Source organism: Podarcis pityusensis, assembly GCF_964106645.2.
Source record: "Podarcis pityusensis genome assembly, chromosome: 6".
Lineage (NCBI taxonomy): Eukaryota > Metazoa > Chordata > Lepidosauria > Squamata > Lacertidae > Podarcis > Podarcis pityusensis.
Genome location: NC_138030.1, coordinates 30209842 through 30237694, shown reverse-complemented (window position 1 = coordinate 30237694; position 27853 = coordinate 30209842). Strand labels below are relative to the sequence as shown.

At 41.5% G+C, this 27853-nt stretch overlaps 1 protein-coding gene across 2 annotated transcripts; it reads left to right on the top strand.

Annotated features, from left to right (window-relative positions):
- Positions 1-2196: 2196 nt before the first annotated feature.
- On the top strand, positions 2197-25714 carry SAMHD1 (SAM and HD domain containing deoxynucleoside triphosphate triphosphohydrolase 1). 2 transcript variants are annotated; one of them, XM_081010294.1, is made up of 16 exons: positions 2197-2929; positions 5227-5293; positions 6674-6743; positions 8877-9037; positions 11366-11481; positions 11561-11631; positions 12761-12916; positions 14163-14263; positions 16025-16133; positions 18315-18406; positions 18947-19062; positions 20465-20604; positions 22276-22371; positions 22479-22583; positions 22875-23006; positions 23667-25714. In XM_081010294.1, exons 1-16 carry the CDS (start codon positions 2722-2724, stop codon positions 23817-23819), a joined length of 1893 nt encoding a protein of 630 aa, XP_080866420.1. In that variant the 5' UTR covers positions 2197-2721; the 3' UTR covers positions 23820-25714. The 2 variants fall into 2 exon arrangements, with proteins under 2 accessions (XP_080866420.1, XP_080866421.1); XM_081010295.1 differs by lacking the exon at positions 2197-2929 and adding an exon at positions 3008-3161.
- Positions 25715-27853: the final 2139 nt, after the last annotated feature.

Sequence of the window (27853 nt, the reverse complement as noted above, 5' to 3'; positions counted from 1 at the left end):
CCTTGATTGTTTCTAATTTTTACTAATTCCAGGATTTATGGGTGACTTGCACCCACAGACACTGGCCCCAAAAACATATAGCAGTACATTTGATTCTGAATTATTTACCGTACATTTCAATCTACTTGCAGTGTCTCTTGTCAAGGCTCCTGAATTTATTACTTTGACCCATCCATCTGTATGGCCATACCAGTCAATCCACCCAAGTTGTTCCCAACCTTTAAACCTACCCCCACCCTGGCTCCACCTCTTGCCTTGGATCCATTGCCTCAGTCTGTTTTGTATTTATGTTCGAAATATTTTGGAATTTCAGCAGCACTTCTTTCAGGTGTGGTTCTGTTTTTTGGAGCCCATAAAATCTGTAAGAAAAGTAGTAATCAAGTATGGTAAGTCATGGGGCTGGGTGGAGGGAATTTATCCCTCTCAACTTTGATGACTAAACATTGAATGAAAGTTTAATTCTTCAACTAATTCTGGTATTTATTATCTCTTTCCCAGGCCAGTACTTTGAGTTTCGTTTCTCCTGGACAATTGTTTTCCCTACATTTCAGTTTCCTGAAAATCTGGGCAAAATTGTCTGGTGTACGTGTCCATGCAGGCTCAGCTATGTTGTGGCTAGAACCCAAGAATTTTTATCACTGTTCCCTCCCTTCTTTAAACAACTGACAGAAAACTGCTTTTGAACCCTGGGCATCTGGTTGTCAATTATGAGAACAGGATGCTGGACTAGAGCCACCTTTGTCCTGATCCAGCAGTGCTCTTTTTATGTTCTTAAAAAGCCGGTTTAACTTGTTCTGTTAGACAGATTTGTAAAAATGTTTCCAAAGTTGAAGATCTCCAAATGTATTTTTGCATCAATGGAAATTGGTATTTTTATATATATAGGATTCAAAAGTAAACATTGGGTGTTCTGAAGCTGAACAAGAGTGCAATGCCAGCAATATGTATGACCCAGTTGTGAACTATTGTAGGGTACAATGAGGAGAAAGAGAAGTAGTAGTTTAGAATTGCCATCATTCCTTTCTCCATCCATCCATTCCATCCTTGTTTATCTCCCCTTATCTCTTTCCATAGCAGCTACATTTCTCTGGTCCTTCCTCCTCTCAACTTCTGGGGAAATGAGCCATCTGAAAAGTGTGATAAGGGGAGATAATTGAGAGGTGGAGAAAAAGTTCTGTGGCCTTCCCTTCTCTGTGCCTATTCCAGCTTCCTCTGACTGTCTGCGGGGTAGGGTTGTCACCTCTCCTCAGGCCTGAAACCCTAATGAAAAGCCTAGTTTATTGGGGGGGGGGGGGAGAGAATTGCTGCTGGGAGGGAGCTCCAAAATAAACTCGTAACATTTATGTATTACATACGACAGAACGTTAGCAATACTTTTATTAGAACATACTGGCCTTGTAATGCATTAAGTTAAAATTGCTTTTAAGCACGCGGGTGGCGATGTGGGTAAAACCTCAGTGCCTAGGACTTGCCAATCGTATGGTCGGCGGTTCGAATCCCTGCGGCGGGGTGAGCTCCCGTCGTTCGGTCCCAGCTCCTGCCCACCTAGCAGTTCGAAAGCACTCTTAAGTGCAAGTAGATAAATAGGGACCGCTTTATAGCGGGAGGGTAAACGCTGTTTCCGTGTGCTGCGCTGGTGCTGGCTCGCCAGCTGCAGCTTCGTCACGCTGGCCACGTGACCCGGAAGTGTCTTCAGGCGGCGCCGGCTCACGGCCTCTAGAGCGAGATGAGCACGCAACCCTAGAGTTGGACACGACTGGCCTGTACGGGCAGGGGTACCTTTACCTTTTTAAAATTGCTTCTTAGAAAGAAAGGCAACATATTTAACACTAAATAAGAAACATTTCCCTGGAAGAGTTTAGTTACGGGCAGGGCCTGTAAGTTACTGAAGGAAATGGGGCCCTTTATATGTCCAGCTGTCCTTTATCAACAATAAATTGTTGGAGTTTTTGTGTTGAATATATGCTATATGGTAATTTTTGGACCTAACAGGTCTCTAAAGCCATTTGCACATAACAAAATATGTCTTTTATCAAAGTAATTGTTGAACTGAAATACAATTATCTTATATTTTGGAAATGTACATCCAGTTTCTGTTTCCTTTTTGGGGGGGCCCCCAAGAGTGGGGCCCTAAGCTATAGCTTGTTTAGCTTATATGTAAATCCGGCACTGGTTACCGGCAGATATGGTGTGGATTGCGCAAATGGCAGGAGCTCAAGCCAGGGATGGGGAATAAGATGCCCTCCAAAGGTCTGCAGCTACTGGCCATGCTGGCTGGGGTGTAGCTGTCAACTTTTCCCTTTTCTTGTGAGGAATCCTATTCGGAATAAGGGAATTTCCCTCAAAAAAAGGGAAACGTTGACAGCTATGGGATGGGGACCAACCACAGGTTCCCCATCCCTGAGCTTTAAACCCCATGCTTTCCCCCTCACGCCTTTCCCTAAAACTCCAGCTCTGCTGAGGGGTCTGGCTTATCAGCCTCACGCTCAACCAGCCCCTTGAACTCCCTCCCTCCAAAAACAACACAGAACCACCCAGCATAGACACAGAAGCCGCAAGCCACGCAGGCCGCCTTGACTGGAGGACTGCCGTCACGTGACCCCCGGCCCTGGCGGGAGGCGTCTTGCTGTATGTGAAGGCAAGGCCGGGTGGTTGCTCAGTCTCTCGTTTCTCCCGATCAGGCTGCTGCTGCGCGGTCTCCCTGCCTGGAAGCCGAGGGCGATGTCGAGCGGGAACGGGGAAGGAGCCTTCAAGCGGCCCCTGCCCGCCAGCCCGGGCGACGGCTTCCACACGCCGGAGAAGCGCGTCTCCGTCTGCCGCGCCCCGGATCCCTGCGGGAGTCACCCGCGGGACTGGGGCATCGAGCAGGTGTGCGAATTCCTGCGAAGCAGCGGCTTCGAAGACCCGGAGTTGCTGCGCTGCTTCCGAGGTAAGCGGGGCGGGAGGCGGGACGAGCGGGACCGGAGAGCCGCTTCGCCTACGCAGCCTCGTTGCGCCGGGAATTTCAACCTCGGCGGACCTTAAAGGGGGCGCCGGCTGAGGCGACGCTGCTGCTGCCGCCGTTTCCTCCCTCGAGCGGTTCCCGCTTCCTGACGCCGTGAGGAGAGGCGGTTATGAAGTGGATTGCAGAGCCGGGGCATAACGGGCTCCGTCGCCTGAGGGTGGGGTTGGCTAGTCACGGCTGCTGCTTTGATTTCGCGGTGGTTCAGGAAAATAGGAATGATCTCTGATCGCAGGTCGACTAGGGGGCCGACGCAAAGAATATATATATATATGCGCACCCTGGGGAGACTTGCTCTCCCGGTGCTCCAGAGGTTCGTCTTGGCGTAAGTTCCCAAAGGGGAAAGGCTATTCGTTCTGAGGAGTAAGACCCAGGATGGCTTGTTCTGAAGTCAATGGCCATAGGGCTACAGTATTATTATTATTATTATTATTTGAATGTATATACCGCCCTATACCCAGGGGTCTCGGGGCGGTTCACAGAATAAAATCAACATTTAAAACTACAAAATACGTAATAAAAATAAAAACGACAACCCAATAACTCCCCCCCCCAAAACCCACATTTTAAAAAGGCTGTGTCTTAAGAGTCATTTGCAGTGCAGTCTACTCCGGAGTAAGGTCTATTGAGCTCAGTGGGATTCACTCCCAGATAAGTGTGTTTAGGGCTGCTGCCTTAAATCCCCTTTTCCTTTTAACTTGGGTTGTATTTATTTATTTGATTTATATGCCGCCCTTCCTCCCAAAGGAGGAGCACTTCTTTCTCAAACAAGCCTTTTAGTTAAAAAGGATTGCAGGCCACCCCAGTCTGACTCAAATAACTCTACTCTGGCCTTTTGTCTTTCCAACAGGGAGGTAGACCCACCTGTTTGCCCTCTGGCACAGAGCCGCTGCTCTGCTTTGTTCCCTTAGTGACCCATCTTTAGCTGTCCATTGGCAGTACAGGATCATTTGTGCATTAACCAGCATTGATATGTTCTGTCTCTACTTGTAATGTTCTCAAAGAATAAGGAAATAATATCAGAGGCACATATTCTAGTGGGGGAAAGATATATGTACCAAGTATGTATCAGAGGATCGCCAAAGCATGTGCCATCAGGACGCAACATCATCAAAGCTAGAAGTCAGGTCATTTGTTTATCCAGATCTAAAACCCCCCATTACTTTTCATGCATGCACTTTTGGGTTGGGGCAACTAGCTAAAATGTTTTAAAATATTTTTCACAATTCTAATTTTGGTTCCTCTGTTTTCTTTTTGTCAGGTTGATGTTGGTTTAATGTTTAGTTGGGGTTGGCCGTTAATTTTAATTTGGGTATAACTGTAAACTATTATTGTTATTATGTTTTTAGGAGGCTAATTAGGTTAGTTAGCTTATGCCCAGTGCAAAATATTTCAGGTTGCACCAAAGCATACTTGCAGAAAAGAAATACTGGCGACTCTTCATCTGAAAGTATGAATGAATACTGGCTTATTCCTGCATTGCAGGCAGTTGGACTAGGTGACCCTCAGAGTTCCTTCCAACTCTACAATTTTATGATTTGAGGATGATGATGATTTATTTATTAGATTTATACCCGGCACCAAATGAGTACTAATTGGAACTCATGGGTCTCCTGTAAAGCAGGAATCAGAAATAAAGAAGAGTGTTATCGTTCTTAAATAAAAAACTAAAATAAATTTAGATTATATTAGTTATAGCATCAAAGCAGCCACTTTACCTACTGTTACCTAGTGGTGGTTACAGAAACCGCCGCCCCCCATTTGTCTAAGGAGGGAAGCATGTCCTCCAAGTAATACCAAATATGGCTTCTATTGATTATATGATTCTATAACATATTAGATATAACTGTAGGGTCATCTAGTCCAACCCTCTGCAATGCAGGAATCTTAACTAAAGCATCCATGACAGATGGCCCTCCAACCTCTGCTTAAAAACCTCCCATGAAGGGAGTAATTTTCTGGTACAGTGTGTGATGCACAGTGGGCTGCAGCTGGATAGGGAAAACAGGAAAATTCAATGGTGCTTCATTCTAAGCTGTCTTTCTATTCATGTAAGACATCTCTGGGTCCAAGAATTCAGAATAGCATAGTTTCTTAATGTTCCTTATTTTTCTAGTGATTTTCATTTGTCATCTGCCCAGAGAATTTTGAATTATCAGGAATTTCAGAAATATAAATGTTAAGAGTAACGGAATAAGCTAACTGTTGTCTCCTTATTTCCTCAGGGAAAAAAATTGCTGGTTCATCTTTCCTTTACCTCACTGAATCAGAACTTGAAGAAATGGGAATTGGGTAAGGGAAACTTAAAGCTATTGACATTTGAATTTGGCTGCAATCCTATATGTACCCTGGGAGTAAGTCCCATTGAATTTAGTGCGACATACTTCTGAATAGTCATACATAGGCTTGGACTGTTTGTGTTTCTAATTCCTAAATGGATCATTGCTATATTTAGTGCATACCTTGAGCTTTGTACATTTGCTAAAGAAATATAGATTAGTGACTCTGATCTTTTATCAGCAGAGGAGGAGTGAAGCTGCCTCGATTTCAACAGTGGTTCACATTAATCTGCAGTTCTGTTGTAACGAAGATTTAATGTGACATGCAAACCAAGCCAGTGTGTAAAGCATTTTCATGAAATCAGGAAACTGAAACAGGACTTGAACTTCCCATATTGTGTTACATAATTATTGCAACATTAATCATCATAACAATGGATGTTACCTTCTCTGCGATCTCACACTTGACAGATGTCACTAAAACTGTATTGAAAGAATACCTTTAATATTACCATAACACAATTTATAAACACAATTTATGAAAAACACCTTTTTACACAGAGGGCTACTGGAATATTCTGCAGTTTTTGGTAATTAAACATATTTGTTGTTTATGATGCAGAAATGCACCCCTTCCAGACAGATTTATGGCACTTCTTAACATGCTAAGACAAACCTTGGTTTAGTGAGATGGCACAGGCTTCCAGAGAGCTGCTTATAGCCACTTTCTTCTCCAAAATTCTTTTTGCTGCCATGCTATTGTAAGTCAAAATTTTGCTTAGCATGTAATCCAGATCAGGGCGCATGGTTAGCCGCTCTACTCCCTAACTATTTGTTATTGCTGGTGGTTAGCTAGGTGAGAGGTTAACCATGAGCCCTTGTTTGGATTACATGCTAAGCAAAATCTTTGCTTAGGTGATTGTGGTACAACAGCAAAAAGGACTGGGAAGGAGTAAAGAAACTGTGAGGTACTCTGCCATAGCCTGCATGTTTGCACAGTCTCATTAAGCAAGGTTTACCTTTGCATGTTGTTTAGATGAGCTTTCCTAGACAAAACCACCATCAAATTAATGAAGCAAATATATGTTGGTGACTGTGTGTGCAGAAACAGATGCATAGTCATCTTCTTTTGTACCACATTGGCAAATATTGGGTACAGATTATAGTTTGGAGAAAGTATGTTTTAAAACCACTACAGTTTGACATCTGAATAAATCTTTATGGAATTGGTAGTGTTTAAGAGTATTCGGTTTCAGATCTTTTGAAGATCTTTTACTGAAAACTTTTTAAAATGTTTGCACTGAACAGTAGCGATTAACTTAATGTTAGCATCCACTAGATTATTTAATAAAATATGGAACGGTCAACTTAACTTATACTTGATCACTTTCAGGACTGGAGTGAGACAGAACCTTCTGAATTGTCTGAGCAAACTGGGACAAAGGCATGTTGACATAATGAAGGTGAGAGAAGCATTTACATTAATCTGAAAGCAATGTTAGTCTATTCCCAAATCCTTTATCCTTGAAAACCCACGTGGAGGACAGGTTAGGGACCAATAATTTATTTAGGTGAATGACCAATTTACCAATGGCTGTATGATGGGACTATATCTTCTGATTGTCAGGAGACTGGCACAGCTGAACTTTGTTTAGCCTCAGAGACCTTGAGATCAAAAGGCTCTCCTTCAGTTCCCAGGCCTCCCAGGCCTCTCTTATGCATACCAGGCTCCCAAGTTGTAAATTACTTGATAGCCTCCTTTACCCTTTTACAACCCAATCCACACTCAGGCCCCCAGCTGTGCCAGGGTCTACAAATCAGATAGCATCTCATCCTGCCTAGAGTCAAGATGTAATTGACTCACACCTCTAGAGACGGGGAGTTTTACCTTACTCCTGCGTGATCCAGCGTTTGACATACCAAGATTTTCCAACTTCACTACAGGGTGTCTTCTAGTTTGTCTTGTATTTCTTGTGTTGACAAAGGTTTGTTATTTTTATAGAAGTCTACTGGACGATATAAGCCTTTGGTTTGCCAGGTTTTTATCTGGAGGTTTTGTGCTGCGTGATGGAATAATGGGTGGTATGTCAGGGGAATTAGTGGGGATGGAGTTGGGGATAGTTTGCCTATTTCTGTTTTCCATGCTTTGAGCACGGTCTGTGTGTACCTGTTAAGTGTTGTGCGAATTTTCCTTAGTTTGGGAGGAGTGGTGCAGGTATTCTGTGGTGCAGGTATTTTCAATTGTTTCCCTCTCTAGGTGTATTCATTGTTTTGTCTCATCTTCTAGTATATATGGGATTATATGGCGTATTTGGTTGGCACTGTAATATGCTTCTATGTTGGGGATTCCCCATCCTTCTTCTGAGGTAGGGAGGTGCAGGTATTTGGGGCTTATTCTTGGTTTTTTGTGTGAGAAGATAAAGGAGTAGTTTTCTCTGCCATTTGTGGAGTTGGGTTTGGGGAATCCAGATTGGGAGGGTTTGGAATAGGTAGGTCAGTCAATTGCTTTGAGGGGGAAAATCACGTTTTGCTTGGTCAGAAATTCTCCAATGTTTTTGTTTTTTGTTTATAGCTTAGCTCAAAGAACAAATGTATGATTTTTTTTCTGAAAAAAATTATCTGAATCTGGACAAACTTCTTATCACATTTCATGTTCTGAACATCTATTTTATTTGCGTGTGCTACTTGTCAGTCAGTTAGGAAATTAAAACCTTTTGTTTTATGGCAGCCATATTGGTGGCATCTGTCTGTCTCAAGAGACAGTGGAGTGTGCCTCCAGGGGTGAAGTCAAATGGCTGTGTTAGCAGCATCAAAGTGACCTCTCTAGGATGCAAGCTTGGACAGTATATATGGAGGTCCTTGGATGCCCAGATGATAAGATCCCACTCTCAACCTCACTAATGTGGTTCAAAGGAAAGCAGAGCAATACATTTGGCACCTGCTTGGCTGCAGGAGTTGCCAGAAGGATGCATACAAGGCGCCATCCAACCGTCTTAGGGCTCCACTCTGGATTTGAGTAGGGTTTACTCCTTAGTCTTTTCTTCTCCCAAAGATATACCTCAAGTCAGTGGAGGATTGGGGTCGGTTTTCCTTCTCCTAGATCAACTACCTTCCCAGGTTGATGAGGTCCATCTGCCCCTCACTTCCCTCTACAACATGTGCAGTATCCACCTTCTTGACTGTGGGACCTATTGGTCTTGTCCGCTAAATCTGCTGGAGCTCATCTTGGCATACAGGGGCAGCCATAGATGCTTTTCGTTATCTGGTGATTGTACTAGCTTTTGAGTACAGTGGTACCTCGGGTTATATACACTTCAGGTTACAGACTCCGCTAACCCAGAAATAGTGCTTCAGGTTAAGAACTTTGCTTCAGGATGAGAACAGAAATCATGCTCCGGCGGCAGTGGGAGGCCACATTAGCTAAAGTGGTGCTTCAGGTTAAGAACAGTTTCAGGTTAAGAACGGACCTCCAGAACGAATTAAGTTCTTAACCCGAGGTACCACTGTATAGTGAAAGCAAGTGAAAGTTACAGTGTTTTCTTCTGGTGCTTTTCATATATCTGCAATAATTTTACATTTTGTTTTACATCTTCCAGGTATTTAATGACCCCATTCATGGTCACATTGAAATGCATCCCCTTCTTGTTCAGATCATTGACACACCTCAATTTCAGCGTCTAAGATACATCAAACAATTGGGTGGCACTTATTATGTTTTCCCAGGAGCATCGCACAACCGTTTTGAGCATTCCCTTGGGTAAGGCACAAGTTCTTTTTGCAGATCTCTTGTTTTTCTTGAACTGGTATACGCCACCACTCAGGTTACTGCAGACTGGTTGCGCCTCTGAACATAAGTAATTGCAGTTTCATTGAATTCCATAGCACTGCTACTTGTAACAGGGAGTCCTTGGAGCACCCCACAATCGCCTAACCTTGACTCTCTTCAGGTTCAGGTTCAGGTCGGGTTCAGGTCGGGGTCACAAGCAAGAGACTTCAAAGCAGGACATAGAAGCCAAATAGCAGCCAATAAGCCTGATGTTTATTGTTGCAATAAACTACAATGGTACCTCGGGTTACATACGCTTCAGGTTACATACGCTTCAGGTTACAGACTCCGCTAACAGAGAAATAGTGCTCCAGGTTAAGAACTTTGCTTCAGGATGAGAGCAGAAATCGTGCTCTGGCGGTGCGGGGGCAGCAGGAGGCCGCATTAGCTAAAGTGGTGCTTCAGGTTAAGAACAGTTTCAGGTTAAATATGGACCTCCGGAACAAATTAAGTACTTAACCTGAGGTACCACTGTACTAAAAAGATGAAGCAGCCAGAAGCCTCAATCAGCGAGTTACATCAGTATTTCAAAGGTTCTCATAATACATCTTGGGATGCATCACTAAGACATCATAGATATGTCACAGAAAAGGTGTGGTCTCAGAACCTGAGATCCAGGCATGCCCCTGTCACTCAAATATAGTCTTTCACACTTACTCCATCACAGTATAAAGGAAAGTATTTACAGTTTCCAGGTCCCTGAGTCAAGTCAAATACACACCTTTGTCTTGACCAGGCTTGATTCCACTATGGGGTGGTTAGGCATTGTGATTGAGATGATTATCTGTCTGACACTCTTGGGGCAGAATATCAGTCATGACTGCTTGGGAAGGCCCTGCAGACTCTTATGGTGGGCTCTCTCACCCTTCCCCTTATACCTCACTTCCCTGGATCTTAAAAGCCATTGGAACTGAGAAGATTGATACAACAAGTGATTTCTTATGAATTTCGAAAGTTTTCCCATTGATCTAGTACATAGATACATTTATCAGTGAATTGCTACATTTGGTATTGGCACTTTCCCTGTTTTCCTTTGTTGGAGACCTGTTACTCAGCGGTGAGTCAAGGCTCCTGAGCTGAGCTTCCCTTGCAGATGCAATACCTTTGCAGATATGTTGCTGTTTTCTCTTGACACTAGGGGATTTGGTTTGACAGGTGAAAGGCAGGGAAATGTGTGTGAGTGAATGGTTTGGTAATGTGCAGCGGAGACTCTTTTGTCTCTGCCTTGTGGTGTGTGTGTGGGGGGTGTCTCTCAACCCCCCTTCCAATTTCCCGGTAACATACTTAACTTCCATTAAAGGAGATTTACATCTAATATATCTGTAAAAGTTAGAAGTACCCTTCATCTCATATGCTGGTGTGTTCAATATTTGGTTTCGTGAGGATGTAGGCTCACCAAACCCAAACTCAACTAAGCAAGCAGATTTTCTGACACTGAGTTTTCCCACTAAAACTCATGGATGAAAATAAATGCTATTTGCTTTGACAGTAGGGCTGTGTTCTTGCTTGCTTGCTTTCCTAAGAATGCACTTTGTTGGTGGATAGAGAGGCCTGCTGATGTGACTGGAACCTTAAAAAAAAAAAAAAACATTTTAAGGCAGCATTGTATGAAATTTGCAGGCATAGTAAGAGAGGAAGTTTAATTGCATTTCCTCCCCTAGTTTATTTTAAGCAATTTCAGCCGAAGATATGTTTTTTCCCCAGTCTTAGCACTAAGCATCACAGCACTGAAATCAGGGATAGACCACAGCCTGCCTTTTAAGAGTACAAAGCAGCTCCCCCCCCCACTTCAGTGCTGGTGGGGGTGGGGAAAGGCTGCCTTTTAACTTCCACAGAGCCTTCTCTGCAGAGTAAAAAAGCAGCATTTATAGTCATTCTACCCTAGTGCTGGGAATGCTGATTTTGTATGTGTGCACATTTATACATGCATGTTTGTGTGTGAGTGTATGTTTGAGTTTTGGACTGCATGTGTGAGAGAATGAAAGTGTGTGCTATGTCCTGTATGTCAAGTGAATGTGGGTGTTTGTGGGTGGTATGTGTGCATACATTGGTCAAAGCCATCACTGGCATGTGGGCCTTGGAGATGTGGCTGACCAGCAATGTGGTCCTTGGATCAGCCTTGCTCTATAGGTTTGCAGTTCACGAGCTAAGTAAGTTGAGTGGTATTTCACAATATATAATGTGGGGCAAGTTTTTATTTTATTTATAACCCTAAAATTCAAGAACTGGATTGCTGAACCTTTTGCCTTCTTGCTACAGGGTCGGCTATCTAGCAGGCCGTTTGATCCGGGCACTGCAGAAGCGACAACCAGAGTTGGACATCAACCAAAGGGATATTTTGTGCGTCCAGATTGCTGGTCTTTGTCATGATTTGGGTAAGCCACTTCCCAAATATCTTAATGAAGCAATTTGTGCACGCTAGGTAAAGATGAACTGCATAATTCTTACTTTCAGGTCATGGCCCATTTTCACACATGTATGATGGAAGATTCATCCCTCGTGTTTGTCCAGGAACTGCATGGAAGGTGGGTATGCAACCAGTTATTACTGCTTTCTTTTTTAAAGGGAATGCTGCCTTGCCTAAAAATATGTTAACCACATTTAACAGTTATGGTGGTTTATAGTCAAAGTACCCAGACATTTCCTGAAGTTTTTTTTTCTTTTTTAAAGTTACCATATTGGTGAAATATAGTCACTAAAATTCCTACTGTTTACCATTCTCTTCTGCCTTAGTCAGATGCCACCTGGAGCACTGTGTCCAGTTCTGGGGGTTGAGGGAGTTGGGTATGTTTAGCCTGGAGAAGAGGAGACTGAGAGACAGTATGATAGCCATCTTCAATTAGCTGAGTGGCTGTCACATGGGACATGGAGCAAGCTTGATTTCTGTTGCTTTAGCCTTAGCGGGTAGGACCTGAACCATTTGATTCAAATTACAAGAAAGAAGGTTCTGACTAAACATGGAATGTACTCACTCAGAAAGTGGTGAAGTTCACTGGAGGTTTCTAAACAGGTATGACCATCTGTCGGGGATTGTTTACCTGCTTTGCAAGAAGTTGGACTAGATGGCCCTTGGGGTCCCTTCAACCCCACAATTCTTTGAATTTTCTCAGTCCTTTCTTCTCACAGAGATTATGTTCCATTAACCTTTCTAGGGTCGTCTTTCAGTGGCTTCTCTGCTTCATTTGCTGTTCTAAGTACCTTTCTATTTTCAGCCATCTCAGGTTATTGAACATTCCATTGCTTATCAGGAATTAGTGATTTCAGCAGCTGAGCTGCAGCAAGAATGTGAAACAGCAGCAGTGGTAGATCCAGCATTATGCTTGAATGAGGGAACCTGATTTAAAGAAACTCTGGCTTGTTTAACAAGCTAGTTAAATTTGCTTTTTATGGCACTTTAAATATTTTGTTTTAAACCAGAATCCCTGGATAAAATCTGACATTAAGCTGGGATTTTGCAGAAGTGAAAATGAACTCTGTTCAAGCTCCTGTGAGGGGAGCAGGAGCACACACACACACAATGCTTTGCTTCAGGCTCATCCACCTGACATTAAACCATGGCGTAATGTTGTCTTAATGTTTTTGTATACGGTTATGATGGCTTGTTTTGACAGCATATGCTTTGATTAATAATAATTAAAACTTCCTTTTTTGTAGCATGAAGATGCTTCTGTTAAGATGTTTGAACACTTGATTGATTCCAATGATCTAAGACCAGTCTTGAAGTATTATGGTCTCAAGCCGGATGAAGATATAGACTTTATCAAAGAGCAGATAGCAGGACCCATTAAAACTGAAAAAAAGAGTAGTTCAGTAAGTCTTCTGCTTTGTAAATACTGTGCAATTTAATGGAATAAAATGCTTAATAGCATTATCTTTTTTGAAGGAAAATTGACAGATGTTGCATGTGGGAGATTCATTATTTTTTGTGAACCATTGGTTGTTGAGCTTTTTATAGATCTTGGAAGAGGGGCCATAGTTCAACAGCAAAGCATATGCTTTGTGTTCAGAAGGTTCCACTCTGTTCTAGAATTTCCAGTTAAAAAATGCACGGCAGCAGAGCTGCTTAATGCTTCTGCATGAGGCTTTGGAGAATCGTTATGTGTTAGGGTAGATTAAAGAATAATCTGAGCTGCTTCATACTTCATGCAATTCTGTGCATGTCTATGCAGATATAAGTATTGCTGAGTAAGCTTGCAAAAGACAGAGGTGCATCTAATGGTTCCATTCCTTTTGGATGAAGGGAATATTTGCAAGTGACACAGTAAGAGGTCACCCTGCAGTTTATCCTGGAGAGCAGCAAAAGGCGCACCATTTGCTTATGCTGATATTTGGATAAAAGTGAATTTTAATTCAATAAATATTTTTCTGTGAACAACTTTTAAAGAGTTAACTTCACAAAGTGATGTACAAATATAAAAATGGCAGCCACCAAAACAATGCAAAATATGTTAAAAACAGCCAAACTTTTTAATCATCTTTAAAAGCCACCACAGAAGCACACTATAAATCAAATAGTAATACTGTTTTTGCAGCCCAGTTCAAATTAACTGTTAAAAGTGACTGAGGGAAAAATGGGTTTCCAGGGTCGGATTCAAAATATAAAGCTGGAGTTTGCATAATATCACATGGAATTGAATTTCCTAAATGTGCTGCTGTGGCCAACAATGTCCTGTTCTGTGTGCTTGCCAATCTGATTGAAACCAGTTGTCTGGGAAGGAGTAGTACTACTTAGACCCAAACCAGACAATTGACTGATAAGAATACTATAGTCAACAGTTCAGGAGAACCAATAGGGCTGTGCTCCTTGCATTCATATTCCAGTGTAAGTTAATTACCTGGCTAGCCAAGGTTGTTTCCATCACAAAACTAGGCTGTGATTATTAGCTCCACCAATTTTTATCTCTTATTAGTAAAGTATTGGCAGGTATCAATTAATCTGTTCCAGCATGTGCAAAGAGTTCTTAGAACCCTGCTTCCTTGCCAGTTTGGTGCTCAGAGTAGATCGCTTTCTTGTAATGTATTATTTGCTTTTGGGTATTTCCACCCCTTTCTCCAGTGGCCTTACCGTGGGCGACCTGAAGAAAAAGGCTTTCTTTATGAGATAGTGGCCAACAAAACAAGTGGCATCGATGTTGATAAATGGGATTACTTTGCCAGGTATGGACCTTGCTCATTTTAAAGCATTTGGAAGATTTATTTTATAGATAAACAATACTGGGAATATTTTACCTATAGACAAACCAATTAATGGAATATCCTATTGGTCCAAGTTAGATGGGATATCTATCTTATCATTTAAAAACTCTTTATCTTTAAATACTGTATGATGTCATACCATATAAACTGTATGCTTTTTGGTTAACCTTGTATTTTGTTATATTGAAAACTAATAAAAATACTTGAAAAAAAATATCTAAGTGAGAGAGCCATGTATACAGTATGAGCAGGATATAGACTATGAATGAGGAACCTGTGGCACTCTAGCTCCCATCAACCTCAGCCAGGATGGCCAATGGTTGGGGGTGGTTCAGCAACATCTGGAGGGCCCAGTTCCCCCACCTCTCATATAGAGTGATACCTAGCCCAGGTATTTCTCTGTGTACATGTACTCCATGTACTTTCTATGATTTTATTCTATGGTCTTGTGTTGTTGTAAGCCGCTGTGATATATTTTTATGATGCAGGGCATATGAATATTTTTATAAATAAATTCAGTATCTGTATGCAGCTGCTGGGGGTGACCTCTACAAGATTTGGGGCAAGGTAGCACCATATGCTGATGATACCCAGCTGTTTCTCTGTAACATATGAACCAAGAGAAGTCGTGCATGTTTTAAACCAGTGCCTGGGCTAGATGAGGGCTGGATGGAAACCCTATGGATGGGCTGTTCAGCAGTTCTGAGGGGTTTGCATTCCCTCTGAGGGTTGTAGTATGGGGGTGCTCCTAGATCCATTGCTGTCACTAGAGACTCAAGTGACCTCAGTAGCTCATGGTGCCCACGACCAACTTCGGTAGGTTTACAAACTACAACTGTTTCTGGATGAGGAAAAGAAGCAATCCTTGTTGGAGATAGCAACCACTCTCTGGAATACTCTGCTTTGGGTAACTCATGAGGTAGAGATCATAATGGCCCTTGAACAACTTTTCAGAATATATTGCCTATGTTTTCTGGACTGTGTCTGACTCTTAGTGTTTAATTTTTTTGTTTTGTAGACTTGCTCAGTTTTATTTGTGAAATACAGCTGTGTTCTGTTTTTATCACATGTTTGTATTTTTGTTGTTTTTATGGAAACCACTTGGAGATTTTCACTATCTTAAGCAGTTTAAATAACATTTAGCAATATTTTTCAAACTAAACAGTGTCCCATTTCATACATCACTTTAAACCAAACCATGGTTGAGTGTTGGGGTTCCGAGGGAGGAGATGGCAGCTACTTCGCTCTTCTCTAGTTCTGCTGCTGTGCTGAGCTAAGCCATGGCTTGGCTTAGTGTGTCATGCAGGCGTGTGTTTTAACTCTTTCCAGTGAGCTGTCACTTCGTTCTCTGGTTTAAGACCCTTGGTTTTTCCAGGAGAATTCTGAGCCAAACTATGGCTTAGTGCAGCAGAACAGCCTGGGAGGAGCAAAGCAGCCGCAGGTTCATGCTAAACCACAATTTGTCTGAAGATAATTGCAGTTGCTATTATGGAAGTGTGTCTGGAGATTATATATCTATATTTTGGGAATATGAAAAATATAGAGTCTCAAAGAATCCCCTGAGAGTCCTTTTACATTATTTAAAGATGAGGTCCCCAGTGAAGCCATCTTCCTGATCCCTCCCCCTAATTTTAAAATGTCCCCCCCCTTCCTTGGTCCATGCAACTCCTCAATTTGTAATTGAATGACCTTACCTCCTGCCTGTTTCTGGAATATATTTAGGGATTGTCACCATCTTGGAATCCAGAACAACTTTGATTATGTACGCTTCATTAAATTTGCTCGTGTCTGTGAATTTGAGGGAAAGAAGCATATTTGTACCCGTGACAAGGTAAGCTTTCTTGAGGAAAGTAGAGAATGCCAAGTAAAATAGTGTTGGCAGCTTGAAAAACTCGCCATTAAATTTTTGTCTTTTTCGTTCTTCTATCCCCCCCCCCCCCCCCATTTTCAGGGAGCTCAGGGAAACACTGTCTCATTTTGCTGTCACTCAGTGTTGAGAGGCAAATTAACCTGAAAGCTAATGTTTACACAAAGCCACCCAGTGAGCTTTATGACTGTGGGTATAATGAGTCCAGATGGAGATAAACTTGCAGTCTGCTAGCGCTGCATAAATTGAGAAGTGCATTTCCAAGTGAATAGGAGACAGTGCAATATATGTTTTCTCTGTTGTTTGAGAACAGAAAGTTTGAGAAAAAAATGGATTTTGGGAGCACGAGGTATTGGCCAAGCCATTACCTTTCATCTCAACCAGCCTCACTACATGTAGGGAGTATATAGGCTTACTATAGCATATGGTTGACCATGTGGTGATGGGTTGGAGTTGGTGTTTAAGGGCCATAAATTAGAACATAAAAAGAATCCTGCTGGATCAGACTAAAAGTATGTTGAATTCAACCTTGCGTTCTTGCCATAGCCAGCCAGATGCCTGTGGGAATCCCACAAGGAGGACATGAGCAGAACAACTTTCCCCTGCTTGTCATATGCAGAGACTGGTTTTTAGAGGCATACTGCTTCTGATAATAGAGTTAATATAGCCATCATGACTATCAGTTTAGAGAAAGTGGGTAGGGAAGATTTGGGTTATCATGGAAGCCAGGTACAAATCGTCCCAGTCTATTCTCTCTCGTTCCAGCATTAATCCTCATGCATTTGGTTGCTCTACCACTGTGCTCCCTGGTCTGTGCAAGTCAAGTCACAAGCAAGGCAGAGTGCTTAAAAGCTATCTTCACTCCGGCTCTGCTTAGCATTGCCCATCGCAAAATGAGCTTTTAAGCTATGCTTTGTTTGCTGGGCAAGGCCCACTCAGCACACAGGCTGTGGAAGATTCTGGGGCGCTCTCACGAGATAATCTGACTTCCTGCGAGATCTCACACGAGCATGCATAATCTTCCAGAGCTGGCATGTCGAATGGGCCTTGCCCGGCAAGTTAGACAGAGAGCTTAAGAGCTCTTTTCAAACCTGGTAACCCAAACGGCCCAGCACAAAATGAGCTTTTAAAGTCTTGGCCTTGGTTGCTGGGCAAGGTCTGTTCAACACACTGGCTCTCTGAATCCTGGGGATGCTGTCTCTCACCCGCTTGCTGCAAGGCAGCTCCAAGGGTTGGCTGGCTATATGTGTGCGTAAGAGAAGGGATTACTGTATTTTCATTAAGCGGAACAAACAGGAAATGTAACCACACAAAATTGTTTCAGTTACAAGCTTGTACAAGGCAAAGCTCAGTACAGAAGCAAGGAAAGTATCCACCAATTTATGAGCATTCTGCTCTCATGCATGCAAGGAATCATCTTATCTTAAGGATCCTGTGCTTCATGCACTGCTCCACTTTCCAGGAGCCCCCATGAGGCCTCTCCACATAAGCAGAAAGTAATCTTAATTGCAAAAATGATTACTCTAGTGTTCTGGAATACGTTTTTATATTTCTTGTGCATGGATTATTTAGAAGGGTCTAATTATTTCTATGTCCTGGAACCTTTTTTTATTTTGTCCCTAGTTGTTCAGCAACAAACATCCAATTTGCGGAATTAAAGTAGAATTGGCAGATTAAGGCTGCAGTTGTATACACTCTCACCTGGCTACCGGGCTCATTAAATTTGATGCAATTTACTTCTAAGGTTATACACATAGGGTTGCACTTGGGAAGGCTCTTGATACCAGATAGTAAATGCTTTTTCTAAGAAAAAAATTTTTTTAGGCTATCTTCTATTTCTGTAAAATTGCCCTTGAATCCCTGCTACCCACTCTAGGGCATTCTTATGAGCATTTATGGGAGAGACTGTTTCATGTATTCCTGACCATTAAGTGAAAGGAGCAAAAGTTTGCTGCCAGCAAGTTTTATTTATTTATAACAACATATACCACTATTCATAAAGAACATTACAGTGGTTTACAACAGTCGTACATAAAACAAAAACAAACATTTTGTGAAGTACCTGCCCTGAATGTTTCATAAGTCTTGGAACTGTGGTTTTAATATAAAAGATGAATAAAATACTGTTTTTATCTTGGACTTTAGGAGGTTGGAAATTTGTATGACATGTTCCACACACGGAATTGCCTGCACCGCAGAGCCTACCAACATAAAATTAGCAACATCATTGAAACTATGTAAGTAAGTGCATGTTGATATGCCCTAGACAGGGCAGTAACAAAATAAATGCTAGCCATTCTTACGTTAGTAGATTAATTACATTTGTATGAGCTTGCATATTAATTCATTTTAATAATGTATGACTGAAGGAGGAATGTTTCTACAATGGTGCTTGCCAGCTACAAATATTTTTTAAAGAAGTGTTGCCTGATTTATTTAGGGATGTGTTTTAATTCAACCAATTTGAATTTAAATAATTTTTAAAAATTAATTAATATTAACCAATTGATCAATTAAAGGTTGTAGCCCTAGTTCTGGAGTGTCTTATTGAGAAACTCTGTTGAATGTCCCTGTCCTTCTCCTTAATCGTTTTTCAAAGTGGATTTTGATGACTAGAAAAAGTTATATGGTTTAATTTTTTTATCAACTTTGGTGTTTTTGTATTACTCTTTTTTAGCCATAGAAATAAATTTCCAAAGCCATTGTGAAATCTTTGATCTGGAGTTAATATTGAAATTATGGATTCTTCCTCATTTGTGTTGCATGTTTCATATCAGGATTACAGATGCCCTTTTGAAAGCTAACCCACATATCATCATAAAGGGATCTGGAGGGGAAGAGTACAATATCGCTACAGCACGAGAAGACATGGAAGCCTACACTAAGCTAACAGGTATGGGCTTATTGGGCTGACACCTAAATTCTAATTGCATCAATTTAGGAAGTATTTCTCTCAGGGTACCATTTTGTTATGGCACTTAAATGAAACATAGTGCATTGCTTTATGTAAATGAATTATATATTCTGCTGTGTGCATATGAAGGAAGTGAAGTGTTTGTATCACTAGGTCTGAAGAAGTAATTATTTATTTATAGTATAAGAAACGGATTTGTTCCCCTATGGCCAAACTTCCCCCTCTCCCAGTTTTAAAATTATTTAAGGGGTGGTTCGTGAAAGAGAAAAATAAAAATTTCCTCCTTTTCCCTGTCTCTCTTTTTACCCCTCTGTAAGCCATTAAGGAGCTTATTAGCTTCGTTTAATTTGAATAGGTTGATATATAACTGCTTAGGCAAATTCTTTTTTTGATCTATTGCTCCTGTAAAAACCTTGGTAGGATGAGTATGTATTAGATGGTGTTGACTCAAAACTGAAACCAAAATGGCGGTTGACTCGGGCTAGAGCAGGGATCGGCAAACTAAGGTCCCCGGGCCGGATCAGGCCCACCTGCGTCCTAAATCCGGCCTGCGCCGTGAAGCCGGAACCCGCTGCGAAACAGACTCCTGGTGATGGTGACGGGAGGAAGAGGCCGAGCGGCGGTGGCTCTGATTGGCAGAGACATCCCCATGCTGCGCTGAGGTAAACCAAGTGCGGTGTTTGATTGGCAGAGCCGCCACCGCTTGGCCTCTTCCTCCCACCGCTGCCGCAGCCCTGGTGCTCCTGTGGGCTAGAGAGCGGAGCGGACGAGCTCACTCTGCCTACCCACTTCATGAGAAGAAGCAGCGGCAGCGGTGGTGGCAGCCCCTGGGAAGGTAAGCACAGCGTCTTCTTTCTCTAGGCAGGGAGGAAGCCCGTTTCATGCCACTTCTGCCAGCCTTGTTATGACTATGTTAGGGCTGCTTTCCTTTGTGCTCTTTAGGTTTATGAGTGGATATTTTTGGTGTGTTTTTTAAAAAAATGTTATTTCCTGATTTGGTTTCATTTTATGCACATTTTACCATAAACTACGTTGAGGTTGTTGGGTTTTGATTTGCTTTGATTTGTTTGAGGATATAATTATTTTTCAAAAATGTTACCTTCTGGTGCCTTTCGTTTACTGCCAAAGCAGCTAGAGAAGAGACCCACAGAACTATATCTTAACCCTGTTGAGACACAGCAGAATCTTGGGGTTTTCCATCTGACTGTTGAATTGAATATGGTCTTGTGAGTTTCGTTTTGCAGATATATAAAAGATCATTTCCAGTTGACTACGATTATAATAGCATAAAAAAAATTCTTAAATTCTGACAGATAATACGTGTTTCAATTATGCAAAAGAAAAACTGGCTTTAATGACTTGATTTGTTTAATACTGGCAGATGAGATCTTCTTAAGGATTCTTCATTCTGATGAGCCCAACCTCGAAGAAGCACGGGAAATTTTATGTAAAATAGAGCGGCGTGACCTGTATAAGTACCTGGGGCAGACTCAGCCCCAAGAGGGCACAGAAATTACGAAGGTGGGCACAGTTTCTCAAGTTACATTGGTTTTTTCACTCTGCTAACTTGTTAAGTGTGATCATAGAGTAATGTACTGGTTGGTTTTTTCCAGTACCAATTTGCTTACCTCTGGCTTCTATCTCTCTTTACATAAAAAAATTAAAAAATTGTCCAGTAGCACCTTAGAGACCAACTAAGCTTGTTCTGGGTATAGACACTTGTATGCATGCACACTTCTGCAGAAGTCACCAGACCCTTATATATAGTGGGAGGGTGGGGTGTGGTTTTTCTCAGAAGGGTAGTAGGAGATGGGTGATTGACTCAATGGGTATGGTAAACCTGTTGACGACTGTTAACGACTGCAATTAGTCCTACAGGAAAAAGCAAGGGATAGTATGCAGATGACCAAAAATAGATTTAGCATATGTAATGAGACAAGGATCCAATATCTCTATTCAGACCAGGTCTCTCCATAGTGTCTCTTTACATACTCTATCTCTCTCAGTATTCCTCACAGATCACTAATCTCTCCCCTGCTCCCCTATCTTGCCGCAAATGCCTTGCAAAAGCCTGCCTGAGCAGGTGCATGGTCCATTAAGTGCCTGGGGAGGCCATCTCTGTCACTTCTCTCTCCAGCCACGCCACAATGCAGAAACAACATCTACCACTTTCTTTACTGAAAAGAACCTTTGGAAAAGCCCACACCTTCTTTGCCAGCACAAGCTGACTAGTCATGATGCAACTGAGGGCAACATCCTTGTTGCATTTCTCTCCTGCTCCCACGTCCAAGCTGCTGAAAAAGTCCACTGGAGGCTGGGAAAAGGCTGTTCTTGCCTGTCCTTCCCTATCACATGGGCATCCTTCATGAAGTGAGTGAGAAAGGCATCCCCATTGTTCCTTCCCCTCCCCTGAATCCTGAAACAAATTGTCTTTCTGGGCAATAAAGGGAGTGGTAGCTACCACTCTTCCTCTCCTCTCTAGGCCACCTTTGTCTCAAAATGCACAGGCTAGCAACCTTTTATCTTCCATATATCCTCAACATTCCCTCCAAAGAGTAGACATAGGATTGTATTTGCAAAGTGGAAACAGGCATGCTCTTTTAACTTCAGAAACAGCACTGCACAACAGAGCAATCAATATAAAGGCCACAGACAGGCCCCTTCTTCAGTAAAGCTCATAGGTGTGTTGGGGTGCCAGAAGTGGTTTTCATGGGTGCTAGATTGGTAACCCCTGGATTAAGCATTAAGTACAAGAGTTACTAGGTTTTTACAATAGTTTGCATCAACTTGTTGGATAACAACAACAATAGTAATAATAAATTCTTACCTGTACCCCGGTCATCTGACTGGGTTGCCCCAGCTACTTTGGCTTTCAACACAATAAAAGCATGGCAAAACATTGAGCATTTCTCAACAATAATAAAATGTTCCAACCTTCTTTCCTTTCTCTCTAATGGATAACTAATTTTGCCTTAGTCTGCCTGAAGAGAAGCTATGACAGCATTAAAAGTCATCACTACTGATTGTCATATTATGGTGATATCAAATACCTTATTTGTCACATTGTACAGTGCATGAGAGAGAAAATTATTTTGAAAATTAATCATGGGTCTGGTTCATCAGTTTCTGAGAGTATGATTCAAATACAGTGATTCAAATACACAAAAAAGTAAAAGGTTTTATACCCTGCAGGAACGGTGTAGTAAGATGGCTGAAGAAATTGCCAAGTCCCAGCCCAGTACATTATCTCACAAGCCTGGATTAAAGCCTGAAGACTTTATTGTTGATGTAAGAATGATCTCTTTAAATGTTCATTTTAAATGATTTAGATTTCTTAACATATGTGCCTACAATGCACTTTAGTACATTTTTATTTTTGACTTGCCTCTGTGAAGGTTATCAACATGGATTATGGAATGAAAAAGAAGAACCCTGTCAATAATGTGCGTTTCTACTGCAAGTCTGACCTAAATAAGGCATTCAGAATTTCTAAAGAACAAGTAAGTAAGGTTGGGGTGTGTGTGTGTTTCTGCCTGTTTTATTACAATAGCTTTTTAAAGAGTATCTGAATACATGTGAAAATGACTACAGAATTGCATGGCAATAGTAGCAACACAGTTCTAATATCACCTGCTATGTAAGTGCCCACTGAATGCAAGTGGTTTTAAGGTGAAATTCCCCTGTGCAAACATGCTTGTAACTGAATGGTGCTGCTGAGAAATTTGTTGAAGCTTTTTCTGACAAGGTGATAAAATTAAGTGTATGTGACTTCTTTTTCCTTCTGTCTTAAGGTTTCAAAGCTCTTACCAGAAAAATTTGAAGAGCAGCAAATCAGGGTTTATTGTAAGACAGCAGATGAAATCTGTGATGCTAGAAAATATTTCATTCAGTGGTGTATAGACAACAATTTCACTAAACCACAGGTAAGAAAAGTTTAACATTTAGAAGGTGCATCTCAGTGTAGAATCATAGAATTGTAGAGTTGTAAGGGACCCTGAGTATCATCTAGTCCAATGCAGTAATACGCAGCTATTCCATACGGGCTGTAACTTTGGCGTTCTCAGCACCACACTCTAACCAACTGAGCTATGAGATTCAGATCTACCTCATTCTCTGTATTCCTTTTGTTCATCACCTGTTCATTCTTCCATAGTCTCCTCTATCACCAACCCATTATTACTTCTGCACATTATGAACACAAGGGACTTGAGAATTCTAAAAATCTCAGAAATCTCGTTGGAGGACGATCTAGCCTTTATGGTTTACATTCTAAAACAACTGTAATACTACCACTAGCTAGAAGTTTTGTATCTGTTATGTTTATTAATTTCCTTGGAAATGATGAGTACATAAAATTTGTTGAGTGGGGACTACCACAAATAAATGGGGTACAGCATGAGTCACCCATTACCCTTTCGTGACAGTTTGAAAGGGCAGTGCAAGAATGTTTTTCTTGTAAAATGATGTGTAAAAAGGCTCCAGTGAGTGTCTTGCTCCACTTGCGAAGAAGATGACAGACTGTATTGACTGTTAATTTCCAGTATACAACTGAACTTCTTTTCTTCATTTTGATGCTTTGATAGGATGGTGATATTGTTGCCCCTGAACTTACACCAATGAAAGCAGACTGGAATGTAGTCAAAGATGACGAAAAGCATGATTCAAAGAAAAACAGTTCTACTCCAAAGCCCAGAAAGTCACTTTTTAAAGCCAAGAACAACTCTTCTGTTGAATGATTCCGGTTTGTACAACAAGGTTGTGTTATAAAAACATGGAAACATGGAAAGAAAAGCATTAGTGGAAAATGTCAGTCTTAGCTCAGACGAGTTAAAATTCCATTTGTTGTAGATTTCACATGGACATTTGATGACCAGCAATGTTCTTATTTTGTTAATTCAAATGTGTGCTGGTGAAGAAAGGTCTACTTTCAAAAACAGGTTGTATCCAATGTTAGTCCTACTCAGAACAGAACTGCTGAAATTAATGGACATGGCTAATATAGCTCCATTAATTTCAGTGTGTTTGCTCTTAGTACAACTTAGTTGGATAAAGCTCCAAAGTTTTTGGGAAAAACCACAAAAACCGCCATTCTATTTCAAAACTTCTTTCATTTTCTTAAGATCAGCACAATAGTATAATTTCTCCACTATGATAAATGTTATATATGAAACCTATTGTGGGGAAAGGGGACAAGCCTATGCCATTTGCCTATCTTCTGTTTATGATAAAAGTGCTTATCCTACTGTTCTTTTTAGCTGCCATTCCCTCAAATCATGATAGTCAGTATATGTTCATTTAGAGCTAAACATGACTTGGCACAATCAAGGATACACTATTTTATAAAGTTACCTTTTTAAGTTCAATGCTTACCTTTTATATAACCCAACAAAATACTTGCAGTACCAAAACAACCAATTATTGAATGTATCCTAGCCATTAAGCACTAGGTAGAGAGGAAATGAGCTGGTTTGTATAGAGAGGCAAACAGCTGTTAAGAATCAGAAACAAATTTCAGACCAGGGAGTTTTACCTGTTATGTTTCAAACCGACTTGAATGTATTTTTAATCTCTCATATTTTCACAGATTTGTTGCCTTTGTATGGAATAGTATATATTGTTCCGTAAATTTTTTTTTTTTTTTTGAGAAGCACAGTTTTATGATGTGGCACTTTATGCTGACAGAAAATGGGTTTGTGTGAGAGAAGTGAGCTGTTAAATGTGAGAACAGAGTTTCTGAAGCTTCATTTAACAAACCTAAGGCTCAGAAGAAATGTATACACCATTTAAGAACTATGGATTGGGATAGAGAGATGTCCTTCTGCAAACAGAATGGCTCCTCATCACAGAAGGGACTACAGCAAAGGTACCTACTGTAGGAAGCTGGAGAGCCACTTTCACCATCAACCCCCCCCCCCCGGTGTCTCTTTCTGTACTGAGCAGATTTACAGGGCCATTGCAGGGGGGAGTTGAATCCCACTCCCTTCACCAGCAGGATAGTTCTGCTCAAAGGAATCTTGGATCCATGCCAGTATTTAAAATGAAGTTGCATTGTGGAGTTCTCTTAAAACTTAGGGCTGAAAAATTAAACGTTTAGGGCATTATCAGGTGCTCTGCTGAATTTACTCCCAGCACATGGCACCTGAATCTAGAATTATTTCACCAGAACACACTTTCACCCAACACACTTTCACACGAGCAGAGAGCTGTTCAGAAATATCCAACATTTCTAGTGCTGCAGTCAGAGTACGGGGAGCTAACCTGTGACCTTCCAGATATCAGTGAACAGCAACTGCTATAATCCCTGACTGTTTGCCATGTCTGGTGCTGATGTGAATTGGGAGTCCCAAAAACATCTAGACTAGACTATGCAGGAAGAGACCTCAAACTCAGTGGCTCAATTGTTTGAGCTCCGTAAGATTGGATTAAAAGGGAGCTGCTTGCATCCTGAGCCTTCGTTTTGACATTAAATTGCTTCATAAAAACAGTTAAGGTAACATACATAGAGTTATTTTCTCCAAAGCTATATTCAATTGTCAGACTGGTTACAATTATAATTATATATTTTGTGTGCCTGTATATTAATCTTTTTTCCTGTGCATATCAGCTGAGTAATAAAACCCCTTTAAAAACCCCTAATGGTCGGAGACTTCCGGAGGCGGCGCGAAACGGCAATGGCGGTCCTCTTCGGTCTCTGAAGAGGGGCTCCGCAGAAAAGGGTCGTCCGCTGCGGCACAGCGGTGACCCATCAAGAAAAACCACGGGCAGAGTGAGCCCGTGGCCGTGGGACTCGGCGGGCACCAGGAGCGACCCCAAAAATGAAGAAGGAACCCCGTAAGGGGCTCCGGAAACGTGGAAGGGGGAGCGGTGCTGTGAGTTCATCGCTCTTTCTGCGGGAGCGAAGCCGCGCGGCTGCTGCTGATGAGCACCGACCTTCTTGAAACATCAGGCTCTAAACTACCTACTCGTGAGTAAGGATTAAATATTTTGGGACTAAAAGTTTTAAATTTGGCTGAAAGCGGGAGACGTTAAACAGGAAGTCCGTCTTCCGGCAGTGCTTTAAAGATCAAAGGCAAAGATTTTAACAAGCGGGAAGCAGTTTTAAAAGATTAAAAATTTGGGACTATCGTGTTGACAGAATTGGCTTTTAAAAAGAAGGAGTAAAGACTTTTATTTTTAAGTGTTTTGGATTTCAAATGGGACTTTCCTCCCCTTTATGGATTACAAAGAATTAAGAACCAAATCTCGGACTGACAGGAGAAAAAGAGAGCTGTCATTGCGGAAACTGTATTTAAAATAGAGACTGTTGCAGTGGAGTGATACTGGCAAGATACAATTAAAGAAACTGTTATTTGCACCTTTTATCTGAGACTTTGTGACAGCTTGGGAAGTGCTCTGTAAGTTAAAAAAGTTTATGAAGGACTTTTGGTAAATTTGACTGTTTGGGGCTGCAGGGACTTTAATGGCAGATAAACTTCTTTCCTTTTTATGAACTACAGTAATACTCCCCCTAGTGGAGTTTTGGAATTACAAGTGCCTGGGAACAAATTTTATTTTGACTATCTGCTGCTTTGTTATTTACACTCTGGAACTACCCTTCCCATGGGACAATATAAAATTTGACCTTGACTCATAGACAGGTGTGGAATGAGTGGCCAACCGAAAACAAGATCTGCTAAAACGAAAGCAAGACAAGCCCAACTTGTGCAAACAACTTTGACTACTCAGTCATGTAGATCATCTGTCCCAGCTGTTTTGGGAATACAAGAAAAAGAAACTGCACAGCCTGCACCAGAGGATATGGCGGAGGGAGGATCGGATACCTTCTTAAAACAAATGCTAGAACAATTTGCAATATTGAATAAGAAGGTAGATGACCAATCGGCAAAAATAGACCAAACCACATCCTCTATTACTAAACTGTCTGACCAAGTTGCACAACATACACAAGTTATTGGGAATCTTAAGGAAGCAACTGTGGAAAATCGGAGACTGGCTGAAGCAGCCAATGAAAAAGCAGAACAAGCAAATCAAAAAGTTGAGGCTATAAAAGGGGAGGTAAGGCCATTACACAAGCATATTAGTGACCAACAGGCCTACCTGTCTATGGTGGAATTGAGAAACCGGGAAAATAATCTGAGAATAAGAGCTATTCCAGAGCTTGAACAGGAAGATTTAATTGGTTATCTGACAGCAGAATTTTCTAAGTTCTGGGGTTTAGAAGAGGACAAAGATTTCAAGATTACAACTGCGTTTAGATTGGGAAGAGTCGTGAGGAGGGATAAGCCCAGAGACTGTTTGATTATTTTGAGATCCAAGCAGGAGAGAGATAAAATACTAGGCCTCCACTTTAAGAAATCACTTGATATCCAAGGTAAAAGAGCAGAATTTTATAGAGATATCCCTAAACAACTTTTGGATCTCAGAGCTACATATACAGACCTAGCAAGACTATTGAGAGGAAACGCGATTCCGTATAGGTGGGAGTTCCCCCAAGGTTTATCTTTTAATTTTAAAGGAAAGAAAATTAAGATCAAAACACCAGAAGATAACCAGAAGTTCCTGCACGACCACGGAGAAGACCTTCAGAAGGGAGCAGCAGCCTCTTGGCCACCGCCTCTGCCTGGAACAACACCGATACCTACACCCTCGGGTCCAGAAGAAAAAGAAGACACCCCACTATAGGAACAACAGATTGATTCAGGATGTCTCTGCAGCTGTACAGTTGGAATATAAATGGCGGCAATTCCCCGGAAAAAAGACGAAAGATTTT

What these genes read in the sequence shown, in the direction of transcription:
- SAMHD1 (XM_081010294.1), top strand. Translation starts at nt 2,722, where the DNA reads ATGTCGAGCGGGAACGGGGAAGGAGCCTTCAAGCGGCCCCTGCCCGCC. An exon ending in CTGAAAAAAAGAGTAGTTCA is followed by an intron (nt 12,917 to 14,162) that starts GTAAGTCTTCTG and finishes CCCTTTCTCCAG; the next exon opens with TGGCCTTACCGTGGGCGACC. An exon ending in AGCAACATCATTGAAACTAT is followed by an intron (nt 18,407 to 18,946) that starts GTAAGTAAGTGC and finishes GTTTCATATCAG; the next exon opens with GATTACAGATGCCCTTTTGA.